Raw genomic sequence first — 19,220 nt, 5'->3', positions numbered from 1 at the left:
GACATGCGACTCGCCCAAGGTCACAAGGCTATAACGTGCATGACTTGATAGGATCTAGTGCTTCCTAGACCACAGCTCTTTCCACAGGGTCCCAAGATGCAGACAAAACAAAGGTTCCTCAATCTTTTTCTTGAGAGACTTCAGTCAGTCAGTTGTGTCTGACTCTTTGCGACCCCATGAACTGCAGGATGCCAGGCCTCCCTGTCCATCACCAACTCCCGGAGTCTACTCAAACTCATGTCCATTGAGTCGGTGATGCCATCCAGTCATCTCATCCTCTGTCGTCCCCTTCTCCTCCTGCCTTCAATCCTTCCCAGCATCAGGGTCTTTTCAAATGAGTCAGCTCTTCACACCAGGGGGCCAAAGTTTTGGAATTTCAGCTTCAACATCAGTCCTTCCAATGAATATTCAGGACTGATCTTTAGGATGGACTGGTTGGATCTCCTTGCAGTCCAAGGGACTCTCAAGAGTCTTCTCCAACACCACAGTTCAAAAGCATCAACTCTTCGGCACTCAGCTTTCTTTATAGTCCAGCTCTCACATTCATACATGACTACTGGAAAAAAACCATAGCTTTGACTAGACAGACCTATGTCGGCAAAGTAATGTCTCTGCTTTTTAATATGCTGTCTAGGTTGTCATAGCTTTTCTTCCAAGGAGCAAGTGTCTTTTAATTTCATGGCTGGAGTCACCATCTGCAGTGATTTTCAAGCCCAAGAAAACAAAGTCTGACAGTATTTCCATTGTTTCCCCATCTATTTGCCATGAGGTGATGGGACAGGATTCCATGATCTTAGTTTTCTGAATGTTGAGCTTTAAGCCAACTTTTTCACTCTCTTCTTCCACTTTCATCAAGAGGGTCTTTAGTTCTTCTTCACTTTTTCTGCCATAAGGGTGGTGTCATCTGCATATGTGAGGTTATTAATATTTCTCCCAGCAATTTTGATTCCAGCTTGTGCTTCATCCAGCCTGGCATTTCGCATGATGTACTCTGCATATGAGTTAAATAAGGGTGACAATATACAGCCTTGATGTCCTCCTTTTCCTATTTGAAACCAGTCTGTTGTTCCATGTCCAGTTCTGTTGCTTCTTGACCTGCATACAGGTTTCTCAAGAGGCAGATCAAGTGGTCTGATATTCTGATCTGTTTAAAAATTTTCCACAGTTTGTTGTGATCCACAGAGTCAAAGGCTTTGGCATAGTCAATAAAGCAGAAGTAGATGTTTTTCTGGAACTCTCTTGCTTTTTCGATGATCCAACGGATGTTGGCAATTTGATCTCTGGCTCCTCTGCCCTTTCTAAATCCAGCTTGAACATCTGGAAGTTCATGGTTCATGTATTGTTGAAGGCTGGCTTGGAGAATTTTGAGCATTACTTTACTAGCATGTGAGATGAGTGCAATTGTGTGGTAGTTTGAGCATTCTTTGTCATTGCCTTTCTTTGGAATTGGAATGAAAACTGACCTTTTCCAGTCCTGTGGCCACTGCTGAGTTTTCCAAATTTTCTGGCATATTGAGAGGCTTTTTAACCCTTTTGATTTTAACTCAAGGGAAAGAGTTCAGTCAGATTGAATACAGCAGATAAGAATCCTGGGGTGAAATAAACCACTCACAAGAGAATTAAAAATCAACAAAGGCTAAAGGCATTCCATAATTCTAAGTACTTGATGACCTAAGCTGCTCACTTCATTTTTAGCATCTATATCACCCCCAGGGCCACAATGAGAATTTAACTTCTCCTCTATTTCCCTGCAGGTCAACTTCAAGTAATCCCTCTTTTCCAGAAGCTGTCCACCTGACTCTTCCACCCATGGTCCTGGTCCACAGCCACTTTTCTCCCCTTCAGTATCAATTTTGTGGACTAAGCCTATAGAGCATAAAATATGGACTAAAACCAGGTACAGCCTCATTTCCTAGTCTAACAGAACATGCTTTTTTTATTAATTTGGCATTATTGAATGGAAAGAGATGGTTCTGTCATATTTTATCACAGGTATTCCATTTTTCATAGATATAAAATGTTTCCTATTGATTTCCTATTGAACCCAGCCTTTCCACCATAATGTCTCCCACCTCAGAGGTTTTCAAACCATTTTCAGGCCAAGAGTTATCGACAGAAGAAGAGAAAGCAAGAGATTATTCACCCTGGCTCTTCGTATTTGATGGAACCAAGGAAAGAACAGCCAACTGTGCTTCTGTAGAATTGAAAATGATGAGATGGTATCTAGCTCTGTCTAGGTCATATGATCTACAGGCTTTATCTGCACAGCGTGATACTGTTTTAAAGCAAAGGGTATTATTGATTGCCCACTTCCTTAGTCTAACATTTAAGTACAAATCTCATTCATTCATTTACTGACTCATTTGTGTTCAGTTGGCCTGAACTTATATGATCCCAAAATCTTGAGTGAAAAGTTGGCATCAAGTCTTTGGGGACAGAGCATTCAAAGAACATTCCAAGGGGTGCCGTGTTTGCTATAAGGGGCTGTCATAGTCTACTATTTTTTTTTTGTTTTCCCCCCTGCATCTAAGTGGGAAGAAAAAGTAGAAATTAGCAAGTCAGGATATATCACAAGTGAATCTGTAACCTGTGACTGCTAGATCACTGACATATGGGGCTGGCCAAAAAAGTTTTTTTGACACAGCTTGTGGAACAACACGGACAAACATTTTGGCCAACCCAGAGAAAACCATGTAGATGGGACCCTGGACAGGCAAGCACATGTGTGCATGGAAGAGGGAGAAGGCTTCTGCCCCCCTTACCTGCTCAAGCATCAGCTCTCTTAACCGTGCGATTTTCTCTCCATCTTCAGGGTGACTTAAGATATATTCTTTGACAAAGAATGCCTGGTAAGAAGAAGGACAGTTTACTTCAAGAGGGTTACAAAGGAAGCAGAAGATACACTTATTGTTTCTAATGCTGCTTTAAAGAAATGACTCCATTATACACCACTTTCGGGGGCCGGATGGAATGATTCAAAGTATGGCAGCTGGTCAGAGGGAATATAAGGAGGTGATTGCTAACAGGAGATTAGAGAGTGCATGAACTTTGTATCTTTGGTAAAACAGATAGCAAATCCATAAGCTTTTATGACATCATGTTGTTGTTCAGTCCCTCAGTCGTGTCCGACTCTCTGTGACTCCAGGGACTGCAGCACACCAGGCCTCTCTGTCCTTCACTGTCTCCCAGACTTTGCCCAAGCTATGCTAAAGAATGTTCAAACTACCAGACAACTGAGCTCACTTCCCATGCTGGTCAGGGTATGTTCAAAATCTTTCAAGCTAAGTTTCAGCAGTACTTGAATCAAGAACCTCCAGATTTACAAGCTGGGTTTAGGAAAGAAAGAGAAACCAGAGATCAGATTGCCAACATTTGTTGGATCATAGAGAAAGCAAGGGAATTCCAGAAAAACATCTGCTTATGACATGTTATCCTAAAATAAATTGCCTAAAGACTCAGAATGATCAAACAAGATTAGATTCTTTTATGTCCAAGAATCATTCTTTACTCAGGGAAATGGGTTTAGGTAGCCATTTATTAGACAATTGTGATATCTTCACTACTTTTATTCAAGAAAACACACACACACACACATACTTTTAACCTCAAAATATCACATTCTGGGAAACACAGTAAGTGTGCATCCCCAGTGATTATACATTTGCTCTATTAAGCAAAGAAATCTGGTTGTATTGATTGTAGCCCTTTGTCAGCAGGCTGATATATGTGCATATCTTGAAAAAAGACTTCTGAAACCTTAAGAAATCACAAATGTAAACTTTCACACAACAATACCAAATCCTTACCTCTTGATACCTGGAAACTCCACCATTAACAGCAGCATCTATAACTCCATTCAGGCACATGGTTAGGGGATTAATATTCTGCATCTGTCTTGTCTGACACTGACTAATCAGAGTCTTCAGCTGCTGATTCTTATTCTCCAGCACTTCAATGGCATTTTCCAGAGGACTCATTTCTACCTGAGAACAAATGAGCATAAATATATATTGGATTTTGTGACATTCAAGAAGAAAGGCAAAGTAGATTATCCACATTCTGAATTATCTGTGCTCCCCTCAATATCTCTACCAGGGGCCATCAGTATAGAACAGACAAAGATATAGAAGACAAATTGTTTGTAGGGCCTGGGAAGAGAAGGTGATTATATTCACTGGCTGAAATGTGGTTCGAATAATCAGCAATCACCGATTATACATTAGCACTAAGACAATTACTTTAATCCTTGAAACAAAATTCAAGCCTATATATTTTACAATTTATTTTTTCTTTTCTTATGAAGGCTAAGTGTTCAAGGACCCTGCATATTCTTAGCATCTTTCTAGATACTTAATGCAAAGTACCACAGGAGATAACAAAATGCATATACAGATCCTCTGATGTCAAGGAGATTTCAGCCCAGTTGGGGAGATGGGACATATGCCCATATGGACCCCATATGCATACATAACAGCACCATAAGGTGGCACAGGATGGCACACAGTTGTGAGTTATAGAAAATAAGATAATCAGATATGCTGCAGGATCTATTTGTTCCAGGAGAGCCAAATAGAGTATAATGACTTTTCTATTCTGAGTTTTAATGGGAGACTCATTGTGAAAATGATGATACTGCTCTTCAAAGGTACAGCACTGTGATTGTTACTGACATTGACATTGCTCTTTGAAGAAAAGGTCTGCCAAGCTCTCATCTGTATAATAATCTAAGCTTAAGGATTATTAAGGAAGAGAAATGATTATCGGTTAAGGAAATAGTTTCTAAAGGTCACCTGAATCATCTTAAACCAACACTGAAAAGTACTAGAATGATTTAACTATGTCAAAATTCAGAATGTACATTTATCAAGACATTATAGAAAAGGACAGATAAACCAGAAAGTAGGAGAAGATATTTGTAACATGTAAAAATCATCAGTCTATGTCGAGAATATATAAAGAATTCTTATAAGCCATTAAGAGAAAGGCAAGCAGCCCACTTAAATATGGACAAAATATGAAGGAAGAAACCCAAATGACCAGTAGACATATGGAAGTGTCAAACTGCATTTTTGATCTAAGAAGTGAAAAATAATAGCACAATGATATGCTATTAAGCACTCACCAGAATGGCAAAATAAGTATGACAGTAGCAAATGAAGTGAGAATGTGAGGGACTGAATCTCTTAATTCCTGCTGGTGCATGTTCAGATCGGGTCATTCACTTTGGGATTATGTATTAAAGATGAAGGTATCTATATATTTTGTGAGCCAGTAATGCTACTCCTAGGCATATAGCTGAGAAGTGGAGTGGAAGATCTGTATACATGTGTACTAGGAAACATGTACAAAATATTCATACTCATCTCCAGAATCTGTACATCCATCAAAAAGAGAATGCATGAACATACTGTAGTGTACAATGGAACACTACACAACAATGAAAGCAAGCCGCATGTAATAACATGGACTCATCTTGTAAACAGTACTGACAGAGGCAGTTACATTAGACTATATACAGAATTACATTATCCCACAGGTGTACCTCTTTTTCTTGTACTTTGCTTTACTGTGCTTCACAGATGCTGTATTTTTCATAAATTGAAACCCTCCATTGCGTAAATGTATTGGAATCATTTTCTTCAACAGCATTTGCTCACTTCATGCTCTGTGCCACACGGTGGTAATTCTCACAACATTTTACGCTTTTTCATTACTGTATTTGTCATGGTGATCTGTGATTAGTGGTCTTTGATGTTACTATTATCACTGATGTGGCATTTTTTTAGGAACAAAGTATTTCACATTCTGGAAGGTGTATACATTGGTTTTTTTTAGACAATGCTTAATACACTATAGTATAATGTGAACATCACTTTTACATACACTGGGACATCAACTAATCTGTGTGACTTGCTTTATTGTGGTAGTCTGAAACTGAACTTGCACCGTCTCCAAGATATGCCTGTATAAGGTTTAAAACCACGTAAACTAAAGTGACTTGTTTAAAGAGACATATAAAGGTAATAAAGCAAGAGAATGGGCGCCATAAAAGCTATGCTAAGGGAGGGAGCGGCACACGAGGCCAGCAGGGTGCTACTGCCAATATCCATTTCTTTACCTGAGTGGTGGTAAACAGGGTTTTATTTTCCAATTATTTATGACATTAAACTTTTGTATTGAGATCACAAACGCTAACTCACAAAGAAGTCTGAGAGTTCTGATGAACTGAAAGTTAAAAAGTCAACAAAACCTCTTGGAAACAGAAAGTAGACAGTGGTTGCCAGATGCTGGGGGTGGGGGAAAAGGGGAATTGCTGTTCAGTGGGTATTGCACAACAATGTGCACATAGCGATACCACTGTGCTGTACATTTACAAACAGTTATGATGGTGCTTGTATGTATTTTTGATCACAATTTTTTAAAAAGTCATGCTTACCCTTAAATATTAGTCATACGAAGACATTTTACAAGTAAGCAAAATACAGTAAATACAGACAAAAGACAAATAATAACCTAGGAAAATACTTCCAACATATATTTCAGATGAATTATCAATATATCTCAAATACTGATGAAAACTATACAAAGAATATAGTAGTGCATTCCCCAAAAAGTGAGTTAATATACGAAAACACACCATCTCGACTGGCACTCAACAAATTCCCAAAAAAAGCCAACCCTACTGTGACCACTTTTGGCCTAATATCTGGAAATTTTAAAATAATATACAGCACCCTGTGTTGAAGAGAATGCTGGGAAAATGGTTATTCCCAAGAACAGTTATCTCCTACAGACAGGGCATAAGTTGATACATGCCATTGGGGATCCATGAGTCAATATTACTGATCATATGTTGGTGAAATTATTCTAATGAGATGGTCAAAGAAATGCATAAAGAATACTGTGTAGAAATGTTTATCAATAAATTATTTTCCATTGGTCCCAGATTATGATCTTTAATTACTATCCACCACTGAAAAGAACCAGGAGTCATAGGAGAAATGGTTGCTTTCAGGTCTGGGGCAAGATTGCACAAGTGAGCCTGGACTACCCAGAGAGCAAGGAAGCCTTCATTAAAGCAGCTGGCCTGCTGTCAGTTCACTCTCCTTACTGGAGGGATATCCCTGGGGAACAGGAAACAAAGCAGGTGACCAAGGTCTTATCTTCTTGTCAATTAAAGCTTCAATATAGACTAACTGCTAAGAGGAAGAGATGGTATCTATGGAATGCCCTTAAGTCCCCTGCTACAAGATTGCTTACAGTAAATAAACCCAGAGTCCCTCAGGCATGCTTCACTAGAGAATGTCCCAGAGAAGTCTGACAACTCTCTGGAGTATAAATTGGAATGTTTCACAATTTAAATTTTATGATTCAAATGTGCCCTCTGTATGAGGAACTCTGTGAACTTCCCTTAGAGGCTCTGTCTCCAGATCTGAATTATTAGTGATACGGGAAAGAAGGACATGCAGAACAAAACTTGAGATCTCAGATGTCTCTCTGCTTCATCCCAGCCTCTTGACTGCCTAAAAGTTGTCAGTAAAGTTTGATGCTGATTCCTATGCTTGATTTGACTACTGGCCTATGTATTAGCTCAGTAACAAAGACAACTTGGATACTGTCAAAAGGACTGAGGAGCCAACCTGAAAATGCGCTCAATGGGCAAAATGGAACAATGTGAAAAGTAATGAGTAATAAATGCAGTGGATTGAAACAAAACAAATATGTTTAAATCCATGATGCTAAACAAAACTAACAAAATAAAATCCTCTTTGGTCACATTTATAGGGTGTTGTGGGTTTATAAGTGCTTCAGTCATGTCTGACTCGCCACGACCCTAGGGACTGTAGCCCACCAGGCTCCTCTGTCCATGGGATTCTCCAGGCAAGAACACTGGAGTGGGTTGCCATGCCCTCCTCCAGGGGGTCTTCCTGATCCAGGGATGGAATCCACATATTCTTATGGCCTCTGCATTGACAGGCAGGTTCTTAACCACTGGCGCCACCTGGGGAGCCCTTAAAGGGTGTTAGGAAATCACATTATGATTTTGAAAATTGGTAAATCAAAGGAAAGAAAAAAGTACTAGACTTCCTTTCCTATACCTTAGGGTAATCAGATAGTCGAAGAAGGGATGTTTCTCTTTATAGAAGTATTCTAATCAATAAATGAAGAAAGAATGATAAAATATCACCCTTTTGTAACCTCTAATAGATTCCTGGACAGGGGCAATGATCAGTGCTGCTTGCCAACCACAGCATATAACACCTGAGAAGTAGTCTTGCAAAAAAATAAAAGACAAGATTAGATCTAGCTGTCAATTTACCAAAAAATATAGGAACAAAGAAACACATTAAATGATCTCACTGATTCATAGTCTGCAAAATCCAGACTCAAGCAAACACTTCAGGATAAACAACCTGATTTCTTCAACAAAAAAGCTGCAAGAAAAAAATAATTTGGGGGAACCTATAGATCAAATGAGATCTAGGAGGTATTTCAACCAATGTGAATGTGTGGCCCTTATCTGGGTCCAGGTTCAAACAACAGATGACAAAAACAAACACAAACCTATAAAAGGAATTAGAGAATTGTGAATAAATTGGATAGTTTATGGTCAAGGAATTACTGTTAAAATTTTTAGATGGAAAATGTAAACACAATAATGGTACTGTGTTTATGTTTCTGATAAATACACAAACTGAAATATTCTTACATAGTGTCTAGGACTAATTTCCAAATAATCCAGTGTAAAAGGGAATGGAGGAAGGTGTAGACACAAAATCGGCCTTTTTGATGACTGTTGAAGTAAAAGAATGGGTAACTAGGTTTATTATATCTTTTCTCTATTTGTATAGGACATAACTTTAGTTTTAAAAAGGAGACTGGCTGCTGTGTACAGACGTGGCTGCGGCAGGGGGAGGCCAGAAAGGCAGAAGCACCTCTCAGGAGACTACTTCAGAAATCAGGCACTAGATGTATGGCAAAAACCACCACAACGTCCTAAAGTAATTAGCCTCCAATTAAAATACATAAATTACATTTTAGAAAGAAATCAGGCAGTAGATGGTGCTATCAGAAGGGAGATGAGCAGGGCTCAGATGCTGGGTAATTTTGAAAGTACCTAGAGCCACACAACTTTCTGATGGATCTGATGTGAAATGTGATAATATTCTCTCTCAGTGGGTAAAGAATCCACCCGCAGTGCCAGAGACACAGGTGGGTTCGATCCCTGGTGGAGAAGATCCCCTGGTGGAGGAAAATGACAACCCATTCCAGTATTCTTGAAAAATCTGAGGGACAGAGGAGCCTGGGGGGCCACAGTCCCTGAGGTCACAGTCAGATACAACTGAGCGACTAAGCACACCCATGATAATATTGGGGCTTCCCAGGTGGCACTAGTGGTAAAGAACCCTCCTGGCAATGCAGGAGTCATAGGAGACGCAAGTTTGATTCCTGAGTCGGGAAGATCCAGAGCATGGCAACCTATTCCAGTATTCTTGCCTGGAGAACCCCATGGACAGAAAAGCCTGGCAGGCTATAGTACATAGGATCACAAAGAGTCAGATACAACTGAAGCGACTTAGCATAGCACACAGCACATGAGAATACTGTCGTTATCTTTAAGGCTTCGAAATATCATTATCTGTACATTCTATTTTATAGCTTTTCCACCATGTTTAAAATGTTTTAAATAAGCTTATTTTTAATCAAAAATATTTTGTTTTAAAAACAATTACTGAGGAAACAGTAGTTCAAAGAGGCTTATCATCTTTGAAAGAATGGGATAATATGTTCACTAATGTTCTGGGGTTATGGTTTTCAGAATAAAGGCCCATTATCTCATCTGAAATCTTTGCTGTCAGCTGTTTCAGAACTCAGAATTTTTCTGACTTCAGAAAGGTAACATAGGGCACGTATAGTATATTACACCATCCTCAGGCAGGGTCTGAAGAAGTTTCCTTTAATCAAATGTGTTAATATTTCTGTAGTAAAGTATATGAGTAGTCATACTAAGTGAGATAAAGATCATAAATGGTCTTAGATTGGGTTAGGTATATTAACAACTGAATTTTGGAGCCAAACTTATAAACACATCTATTGGTATTCAGAATCTTTTAGAGTTTGGTAAGGTTCAAAAGGAACTTCAATTCAGTGTGGCACATGCGTCTTGAGTGCCCCAGTCATCAGGACCTTCTACACTGGCAATTAAAGCAGGAAACCAACAACACTAATAGAAGGTGGGGATATGCCAGGCAGCGGGAATAAGAAAGACACGAGGTTGTCAGAAGTGGGCTGTGTTCAGGGAACAAAACAGCCCAGTTGGATTTGTTCTGTTTGACAGAGTCTACGATTGCATATTCTAATAAAATAGGCAGCTGCTGTTTGAAAGGTTGTTTAGTAACTCTCCCTAATCACTATCAGCATGCTGCTTTTTATTAGCAGGCTGTGTGTGTGTGTGTGTGTGTGTGTGTGTATAATATTTCTAAGGTTAGGAACACTGGTAAGACTTCACAGAATTTGCCTCTCTGGGTAGTAAGTAGCTGACAAGGCTCTCTGAATCATTAATGCTGCAAGGATGACTAAGAACATTCCTGTGGTTTGGGCCCATGCCATTCAGCAGGAAGCAAAACATTAAGACTTTCTGAGCAAAGAACTCAGCAGCCTCTTCCACAGGAGGCCACAGGGTCCACCATGGAAGCAATCCTTGCTTCCCTTGCAACCCTTGTGGACCCTTGATTCAGACTTGACAAGAACACACCCACACTGGTGTAATCTGCTGAATGGAATGCAGTTTGTTAAGAGAGCTGTATGAATTTTTTAGCCTTGCAAAATGAAAATGCCATTAAATCCCTAGCATGATTGAACAGAATAAGCTGAGGGTCGTTTCGATGCTTAGAGACTGTAGGTAGGACAAGCCATTTTTGGAAAACAATTTGGGTGGGATCTGCTCTTATGGATTCATTGACAGCGTGGGCTTGTTACCTAAACAAGGAAGGGGCTACATTACATTTTCACAATTGGCACATTTTTCCATCAGGACTGTGGCAAAGGGCTGGCCCCTGACATAATGGATATGCCAGGGGTGGGAGGGGGGATTCTTAGGGGCATAGGTCTATGGCTGACAGCAAGGGGCTGGGGGCTTGATAACTGTTGAGGAGGGGTTCTCACTCAGACATGGCTGCCTTCCACAAATGCCCTCTCCCTTTCCACAGCAGGGGGCATGTTTTATAACTGAAGGCTCTTCGGTTCTGCAAGGAGATCAACCAGTCCCTCCTAAAGGAAATCAGTCCTGAATATTCATTGGAAGGACTGATGTTCAAGCTGAAACTCCAATAGTTTGGCCACCTATGCGAAGAACTGACTCATTAGAAAAGACCCTGATGCTCTGAAAGATTGAAGGCAGGAGGAGAAGGGGACGACAGAGGATGAGATGGCTGGATGCATCACTGACTCAACAGACATGAGTTTGAGTAAACTCTGGGAGTTGGTGATAGACGGGGAGGCCTGGCGTGCTGCAGTCCATGGGGTCACAAGGAATCAGACATTGACTGAGTGACTGAGCTGAACTGAACTGCTCTTTGGTTGCTGTGATTTCTACATTCTCAACGACACCCGCTGATAAGCACAGCGGCATCCTTCTACTGTGAACTGTTACAGCATGGACCTACTGTGTGTCAGATACTGTGCTGGGCTTGACACTGGCCTCACACTGCTTATAAGGCTAGAAGAAAAAAATATACCTAGCTTTGGAGTCAGAAAAATCTGGGTTTGAGTTTATCCTTTTTCAGTATCTTGCTACGGGATCTGTGGCAAAGGCTTTTAACCTCTTGTCAAAACTTGTCAAAAGCGGGGTAAGAATATGTACCTTGGACACAGAGAAATGAGAACCACAGCATACTGGTGGTGGGAATGTAAATTGGTTCAGTCACCTTAGAAAACAGGATGGAAGTTCCTCAAAAAACTAAAAATAGAATTACCATGTAATCCAGCAATCCTATTCCTGGTTACACAGTGAAAAAAAATGAAAATACTACTCAAAAAGATGCATGCACCTCAATGTTCATAGCAGCATTGTGTACAATAGCCAAGATATGCAAACAACCCAAGTGTCCATCCACAGATAAATGGATAGAGAAGACAGAAGTGAGGTATATAATTGCGTATATATTCAGACACATACACAAAATGGAATATTACTCAGCCATAGAAAAGAATTAAATTGTATTATTTGCAACAATGTAGATGAACCTAGAGGGTATTATACTTAGTGAAACAAATCAAAGAAAGATAAACACTCTTTGTTATTACTTACATGTGAAATCTAAAAATAAATGCAGATAAAAATGAATACATACCTTGTAGCTTTGACATGGTGATTAAATAAGATAATGTAGATAACTTTCTTCCACTGAAGATAAACAGTGAAGGTCTCATAGCTAGAGTGGTTAGGGGAGCTAGAATTCCAGTTTCTCTAACTCAAGGGCCTGAGGTGTTGACATGCTGCAGTCAGAGCTATTTTGGAGGGATCACTTGGGCTGGCTGGGCTAGGCCAATGGGTCCCCTTCCAGCTTTCAACATAGCAGTCAATATCACAAACATTCACTAACTTACTAGGAGTGTTTCCAGGGACTTAGAGTCCAAAGCAGAAGCAGTGAATACATGGCCTGACTCCAGGTGAACAACTGTGCTGAGCAAGTATTCAGTACTTGAGAATAAGCTCTGATCCTTACCACTTCACGCTTCTCCACTTCAAACCAGCGGGAAATTCCAGGTAAACTCTGCACCAAGTATAGTGATGTTCTTTCCACCCAGAGACTCTATGAAATACAAAACAAATTAAGTCCCCAAGTTACCTTCTTTCCAGTTACTGAGCAATGACTAATGTTTGCCATTCAATTTTACCAAGTTTTCAGTATTTGTCAGCTTTTCTTTAGTATTCATTCCAGTGCTTCGGCAATCTCCTTGCACTCAGGAAGCTATCTCAGTAAGACATGCTGAAGCTTAGGTTAGTTTCATTGTATATAACCTGAAACTTTTTTTCTGTGCAGAATACGTGATCTACTTCAGGCAGTAATCTTAAAAATGTCAAAACAGGTCATCACATTCTTTCCTTTTTCTCTAAATTCCTGATTTAAAGTTTCCCCACTCCTCAAGGGGGTCTAGCCATTTTTACTTGGAATGGGATATAATATCAGCTAATCATCATGAGATCAGACAGAATCCTCAAGAAGGGCTTTAGGAATCTCATAGCCTAATCTTTCTGTATTAAAGATGAAAGACATTAGCCTTCTAGTCTTGTCCGACTCTTTGTGACCCTGTGGGCTGTAGCCCATCAGGCACCTCTGTCCACGGGGATTCTCCAGGCAAGAATACTGAAGTGGTAGCCTATTCCTTCTCCAGGGGATCTTCCCGACCCATAAATCGAACCAGGGTCTCCTGCATTACAGGCAGATTCTTTACCAGCTGAGCTACCAGGGAAGCCGAAGAGGCATGTGACCTGCTCAAAGCTACATTCTCATCATCTGTACTGCCATCCCCAGGATCCCTGCACTAGAATGTCTGACTCCCCCATGGCTACAGTTACTGCGCCATCCGCACTTCTGTGATCCAGGAAGATTTGCACTTAGAGCTGGGCCTCCCTCTGGCCAGGATGAGCACCCCCATGACACAGGAAATCACAGGTGCCTTTGGTAAGAGCTGCTGTTGACAATGGGTCTCTCTCGACAACAGGCTTCTGCATTTCTGCCTCGTGTTTCCTGGTTAAACAAAGCGTATTCCCATGTGTAGTAAACCTTACAAAGTTCCTGAAACACTGCCATTTATTCAACAACAACAACAAATCGAAGGATTTCTTTGTGCCAGCCAAGATCTAATGAGATGAATATGGCAGCAGCCCTGTGACAGGAGGCCAGAGCACTCTGCCGGTAATGAGGGGTGAAGCGGATCAAGAAGGGCTCAGGGGGCATCCCTGGCGTCTCAGTGGAAATGAATCTGCCTGCCAATGCAGGAGACATAGGTTTGATCCCTGATTCACCGGGAAGATGCCACATGTTGAGGAGCAACTAATTATGTGTGCGACAATTATTCAGCCTGTGTTCCAGAGCTGGGGAACCGCAACTACTGAGCCCACATGGCCTAGACTGTGTTCAGCAATAAGAGAAGCCACCGCAATGAGAAGCCTAGAGAGTAGCCCCCGCTTGCTGCAATTAAAGAAAAGCCTGAGTGGCAACGAAGACCCAGCACAGATTTAAAGAAAAAAAGAAGGGCTCAGGGAGAAGAGAGAGGAACAGTCCAGGTGCTGGGGGAAAACAGGAGGAAGCAGGCACACAAGGCATCCTGTGGGAGGAGGATTGTGCTTCACTGAGGAGGTGACACGTGAGCGGAATTTTGAAGAGTGAGTAGGAGTTTGCCAGGCGGAGAGCGGGGGACGCGGTGCAGGCAGCAGGAAGCAGAGATGCAAGCGGCTTGTGAAAGGGCATGGCAGGAGATGGAGGGAGAGCTCCGTGCTGCCAGAGCTGAGAGAGTGGGTGAGTGGGCTGCAGCAGAGATGAGGCTTCTGGAAGGGCAGTTTGGAGACAGATGCTGAGGGCTGTGAGCACAGGAAAAAGGAGCCAGATTTATTATTTTTTTAAGGAGGGTTGCTACACCATTGATAAATATTTAAAGTGATGGCCAAAAGGAAATGTGGTGCAGCAGAAAAAGCAATGGAGAAGGCATCAGAAGATGCGCGTTCTAGTGCAGGGTCTGGGGTATTGAGAATGCCATTCTAAGCAAGTCACCTGCCTGATTCTGGGGCACCTTGGACTTTTTATCTACTGGAAACTTGCAGTGAAAACTGTATTATACACTAATGATCTTTAATCAGTTTTGGAAGGCAGAAAGAAAAATTATCCAGAGGGATTAGAAAATGGTCATGGATCTTTTCAGTAACATCGTAGCGTTATTTTCCAGTGGTTTCCTGGCCTTGATGTTTAACCCATCAATGTCCTTGACCAAAGGACTGTGCTTTGCTCGGTCTCATCATAACACTGCAAAACTATCCAACTTTCCCTTTGATCATTTGGCTGTGAGCAATTCCGGAGTTGCTGTGAGGAGCACCAGGGACTGAAGCATAGGCAGGAGTGACAAGCGAGTTCACATCAGACAATCACAGCTGATAGTGTTAGAAGAATATTTCCCAGCTTCCCTGATAGCTCACTTGGTAAAGAATTCACCTGCAATGCAGGAGACCCCAGTTTGATTCCGGGGTCAGGAAGATCCCCTGGAGAAGGGATAGGCTACACACTCCAATATTTTGGGGTTTTCCTGGTGGCTCAGCTGGTAAAGAACCTGCCTGCAATGTGGGAGACCTGGGTTGGATCCCTGGGTTGGGAAGATCCCCTGGAGAAGGGAAAGGCTACCCACTCTAGTATTCTGGCCTGGAGAATTCCATGGACTGTGTAGTCCATGGGGTCGCAAAGAGTCGGACATGCTGAGCGACTTTCACTTCACTGTGATGAAAGAAGCTAAGCCAAGTCACCCAGGATCCTACATTCATTTTACATTTTTTTGCTTGGAGGGAGATCCTGGGGATCTGTATGGTCTCACATTGTCACTGTTATCAAGGAAAGGGCAGATTATAATTTATCTGTGGAACAATTTCACCCCTTTCCCCCAGTAGGGCTGTGAGAAACCTTGCTCTTTCTGGCTGAGAGAGAACAAGCAAGGCTTATCAGAACTGAGGATGGAAAACTCAACCCATGCAAAGAAGCTATGGCTGGTCCTCTCAGAAGTCTGAGTTACACATCATTCTATTGAGAAAAAGCAGCAAAAGTTAGCACAGTCTCTCTCACTGGGCCGGGAGCCTCCCCAGTGGTTCTATCACCTGTTCCTTCAGTATCCTTTACTCATGCCAGTCTCCCGTATCTGAGGATAAATACCCGAGGTTCCCACAGTTGGTTCAACATGAATGAATGGAGGACTGAGCTGAACCCTGAGATCTCAAAACCTGGACAGAGGACCACTGCCATTACAATCATCCTAAACTCCGGGGCCTCCTCTGTGACCCAATGAGTCAATTCCCAGGCCAAGAGATCTGCTAGAAAACAACTCATGTCACCCTGACACGTGGTAGAATTTAAGAATAATTAGACCACCTTCTAGTTTTATCACCTGACTATGTCTTGAGTAAATACTTAACATGCATCTTGATAAAAAGAAAAAGCCTCTATTTGAGGAAACCATGTGTCATAAGAATTGCTCAGTACCTTGAATTCATTCTCTTTATCTTTCGTGCCTTTGTGAAATGGTCTGTCGTAGCGGAATTTCCAGATGTGATTCACTTTATAGAAACTTTTGATGTTGTCTGGAACACCTTCTCTCTGAAGGACCTCCTGGCTTTCTGGGATGGGAGTCACGGCGTATATCTGCAAATCTAGGATTCAAGAGTCAAGGAGGGAACCTGATTTGGCAGACTTCCTGGGGCGTCTGGCTTGACCTGAGCTATGGCAGAAAGAAAGGGATGGTGAACAATCAAGTGTTTCTACTGGGATAAAGTCAAACCGCCAAGAAGGTACCAAGAACTCAGTTCATAGCAAATCAAGTCTCAAACTACAAGCCTTAAAATAGCTTCACATAGGTCATTCTGACGAAGTATCAGTTTGAAATTTCTATGTCCTGTGAATTCATTTATCATAGATTTTTTTGGGGGGTGGGGGTAGGTTTGAATGGCTTGGATCCTAGGTACTAAGGATTGTATTCATTTTAACCCTTGTTTATGAGGCTCTGATCTTTAGTGCATGTATGGTCCTTTTAAAATGTGTTTGTTTGTAAAATAATGGATAAATACCTACGCAACCAAAGACAGCAACCAGTACTGATAGTAACTCATATGTTCCCTGTCTCTAGCCTTGGCACATTTGAGGTAGCCACTCTCCCAAACCTTGTATTGATAAGCAGAGTGTTTAGCTATAGTTGGTATTTTTGAAAACTACATTAAAGGGGTATTATATTTACTTATAAATTTACCATTTTTTCTTCTCATTCAAAGAAAGACAGCAAAATCTTTTCCCTTAAGTAATTGCTTGCTTCTGGTACATTTAAGTTTCTACTTTGGAATGGTATCCGTAATTTTCAGGGGGGAGTTTCTGATCTTCTTTAAGATTGTCAACTTCAGGAAGAAAGAACAATCCATAAAGGAGTGCTGGGGTGAAGTCCCTTGGTCTCTAATGCCTGTGTAATTTCAGCTGAGTTGTTTATGTTTGCACAGTGGGAGTGTCAGTTACACGACAATTGTTAAATGCTGTCAGGAATGCCATGGCTAAGAGTCCCTGAAAGATACAGGGCTACCTCTTCCTCTTCCCTTTCATCCAGAATAAACACATCAAGGGAAAAGTGGGTAAGTGATCCGAAGTGGTTTCTACAGGGTGTGTGTGTGCGTGTGCGCACACGTGCACCAGTCGCATCTGACTCTTTGAGACCCCATGGACTGTAACCCAATAGGCTCCTCTCTCCATGGAATTCCCTGGGCAAGAATACTTGAGTGGGTTGCCATTTCCTTCTCCAGGGGATCTTCCTGATTCAGGGACTGAACCCACATCTTATGCAGTGGCAGGTGGATTCTTTACCAATGAGCCACCTGGGAAGCCCATTTCTACAGGGGATGCCAGAGGAAAATTATTCTAGGAGAAATCCCTAAAAAGGAGCTTTAAAAGCAGGGTTGACATACAGAAAAGCTGCAACTAAAAGGGAAAAAGCATTCTCTTAACAGAATCCTTAAGGGATTTCTTTTCAACTGACATTATGAGAATATCTAGCATAATTCTGTTTGGAAGGAGCTAAGCTAAAATTAACATGATGAGAAAGAAGGAGAACGAGACCATGGCTTTTGACAAGGGGCCAGTGCCTGAAGCACCTGCACAGAAACACTCTGCAGCCAAAGGCCAACGGGACCTAGTCAGAATCTGGCCTTTCTAGCTGTGGATACACTGAGCTTCTGCCTGGAAGATGGTCTCATCGGGTTGGTTGGCATGCTGCATGGCGATGGCATGGGGGAACTCGTTCAGCATTCTCTGCTGGAAGGCCTCCAGTCTTTCGTAGTCATGCCCTCGACACACAAACTCTTTATTCTGGAGGTAAAATCAGAAAAAGAAACATTAGGACTATGTAATTGAGTGCAGTCACTACACTCAAGAAGCCAAAATATGCAACACTAGCAGTAACTAAGCATAGGTCCAACATCAACAGAATATAACCAAAAAAACCCACACTGGAACAGTCTAGAGAATTTGTCCAAATATTAAAAATACAAAGGGCAAAGGTCAGAGGCATCACTCTCTATTGCTTCTAGTAAGTTCCACAGCATGCCTCACTCTTCCAGGTTCACCTGCATGAGGTACAAAGGGGTGTCTGATTCTCAGAGCACCAAAGTACAAAACAAAGCAATCGTGTTCCCTCCAAATGTTAGTGAACACATGTTACAGAGTATTTTAAAAACTGTATAACAAAGTTAAGTGGACAAATTCTCAATTTGGAAGAAGGCAAAGTAAGTGCAATCCTTAAAAATACATTTTATGCATCCTTTCTATAAAGTTCACAGAGATCAGACTTAACCCTTTCACTCCTAGATCCTTCCATGGAGAGGAAGGACAACCGCCTGCATGCCAGCTCTCAGCAGGGCTGTTGCTGCGAGAATCCCTGCTATCCCTGACTCCGCTCAGCGTCCTGTAGCCAGGACCTCTGTTAACTGCCTAAAGCCAAGTTTGGGGATTTTTAAGGTCTTGCTAAATGTTGGACAAATCTTTGTCTGTTTCCGCTTTGTTTTTACAATACATACAAATATTCTGTTAGTTAGGACTCTCTCATTCAGGTAAAAAAGGTGAAGGTTATCCTTGATGGAGGCCACAGAGCTGGCAGGATGGGGACCTTCTCAACAAGAACCTTCATGATCTGCTTACCGATATGGAACAACTCTTCCCGACAGTTTAAAGTGAAAGTATTAGTCGCTCAGTCACGTCCTACTCTATGCGACCCCATGGACTGTACTCCGCTAGCCTCCTGTATCCATGGAATTCTTCAGGTGAGACTACAGAAATGGGTAGCCATTCCCTTCCCAGGGGTATTCCTGGCCCACGGATTGAACCCCAATCCAGTGCAGGCAGATTCTTGACTGTCATGAGCCACCAGGGAAGTTTAATGATAGTCAATGATAATGAAATTATAATTGTTAAGCACAGCCAGCACAT

At 41.6% G+C, this 19,220-nt stretch overlaps 1 protein-coding gene across 1 annotated transcript in view; it reads right to left on the bottom strand.

The window, feature by feature from the left end:
• Nucleotides 1-19,220, bottom strand: part of DOCK4 (dedicator of cytokinesis 4) — a 471,458-nt gene that overhangs the window by 16,226 nt on the left and 436,012 nt on the right. The window contains exons 39-43 of the mRNA XM_069587995.1: nt 17,963-18,104; nt 16,245-16,411; nt 12,729-12,815; nt 3,807-3,983; nt 2,763-2,846 (exon numbers count right to left, since the gene is read on the bottom strand). Coding sequence (XP_069444096.1) covers nt 2,763-2,846; nt 3,807-3,983; nt 12,729-12,815; nt 16,245-16,411; nt 17,963-18,104 — 657 coding nt within the window. The remainder of the gene's footprint in view (nt 1-2,762; nt 2,847-3,806; nt 3,984-12,728; nt 12,816-16,244; nt 16,412-17,962; nt 18,105-19,220) is intronic.

The sequence above is a fragment of the Ovis canadensis genome, chromosome 4 (assembly GCF_042477335.2).
Source record: "Ovis canadensis isolate MfBH-ARS-UI-01 breed Bighorn chromosome 4, ARS-UI_OviCan_v2, whole genome shotgun sequence".
Lineage (NCBI taxonomy): Eukaryota > Metazoa > Chordata > Mammalia > Artiodactyla > Bovidae > Ovis > Ovis canadensis.
Note: the sequence above shows the minus strand (reverse complement) of the source record. Positions and strands in the feature narration are given on the sequence as shown.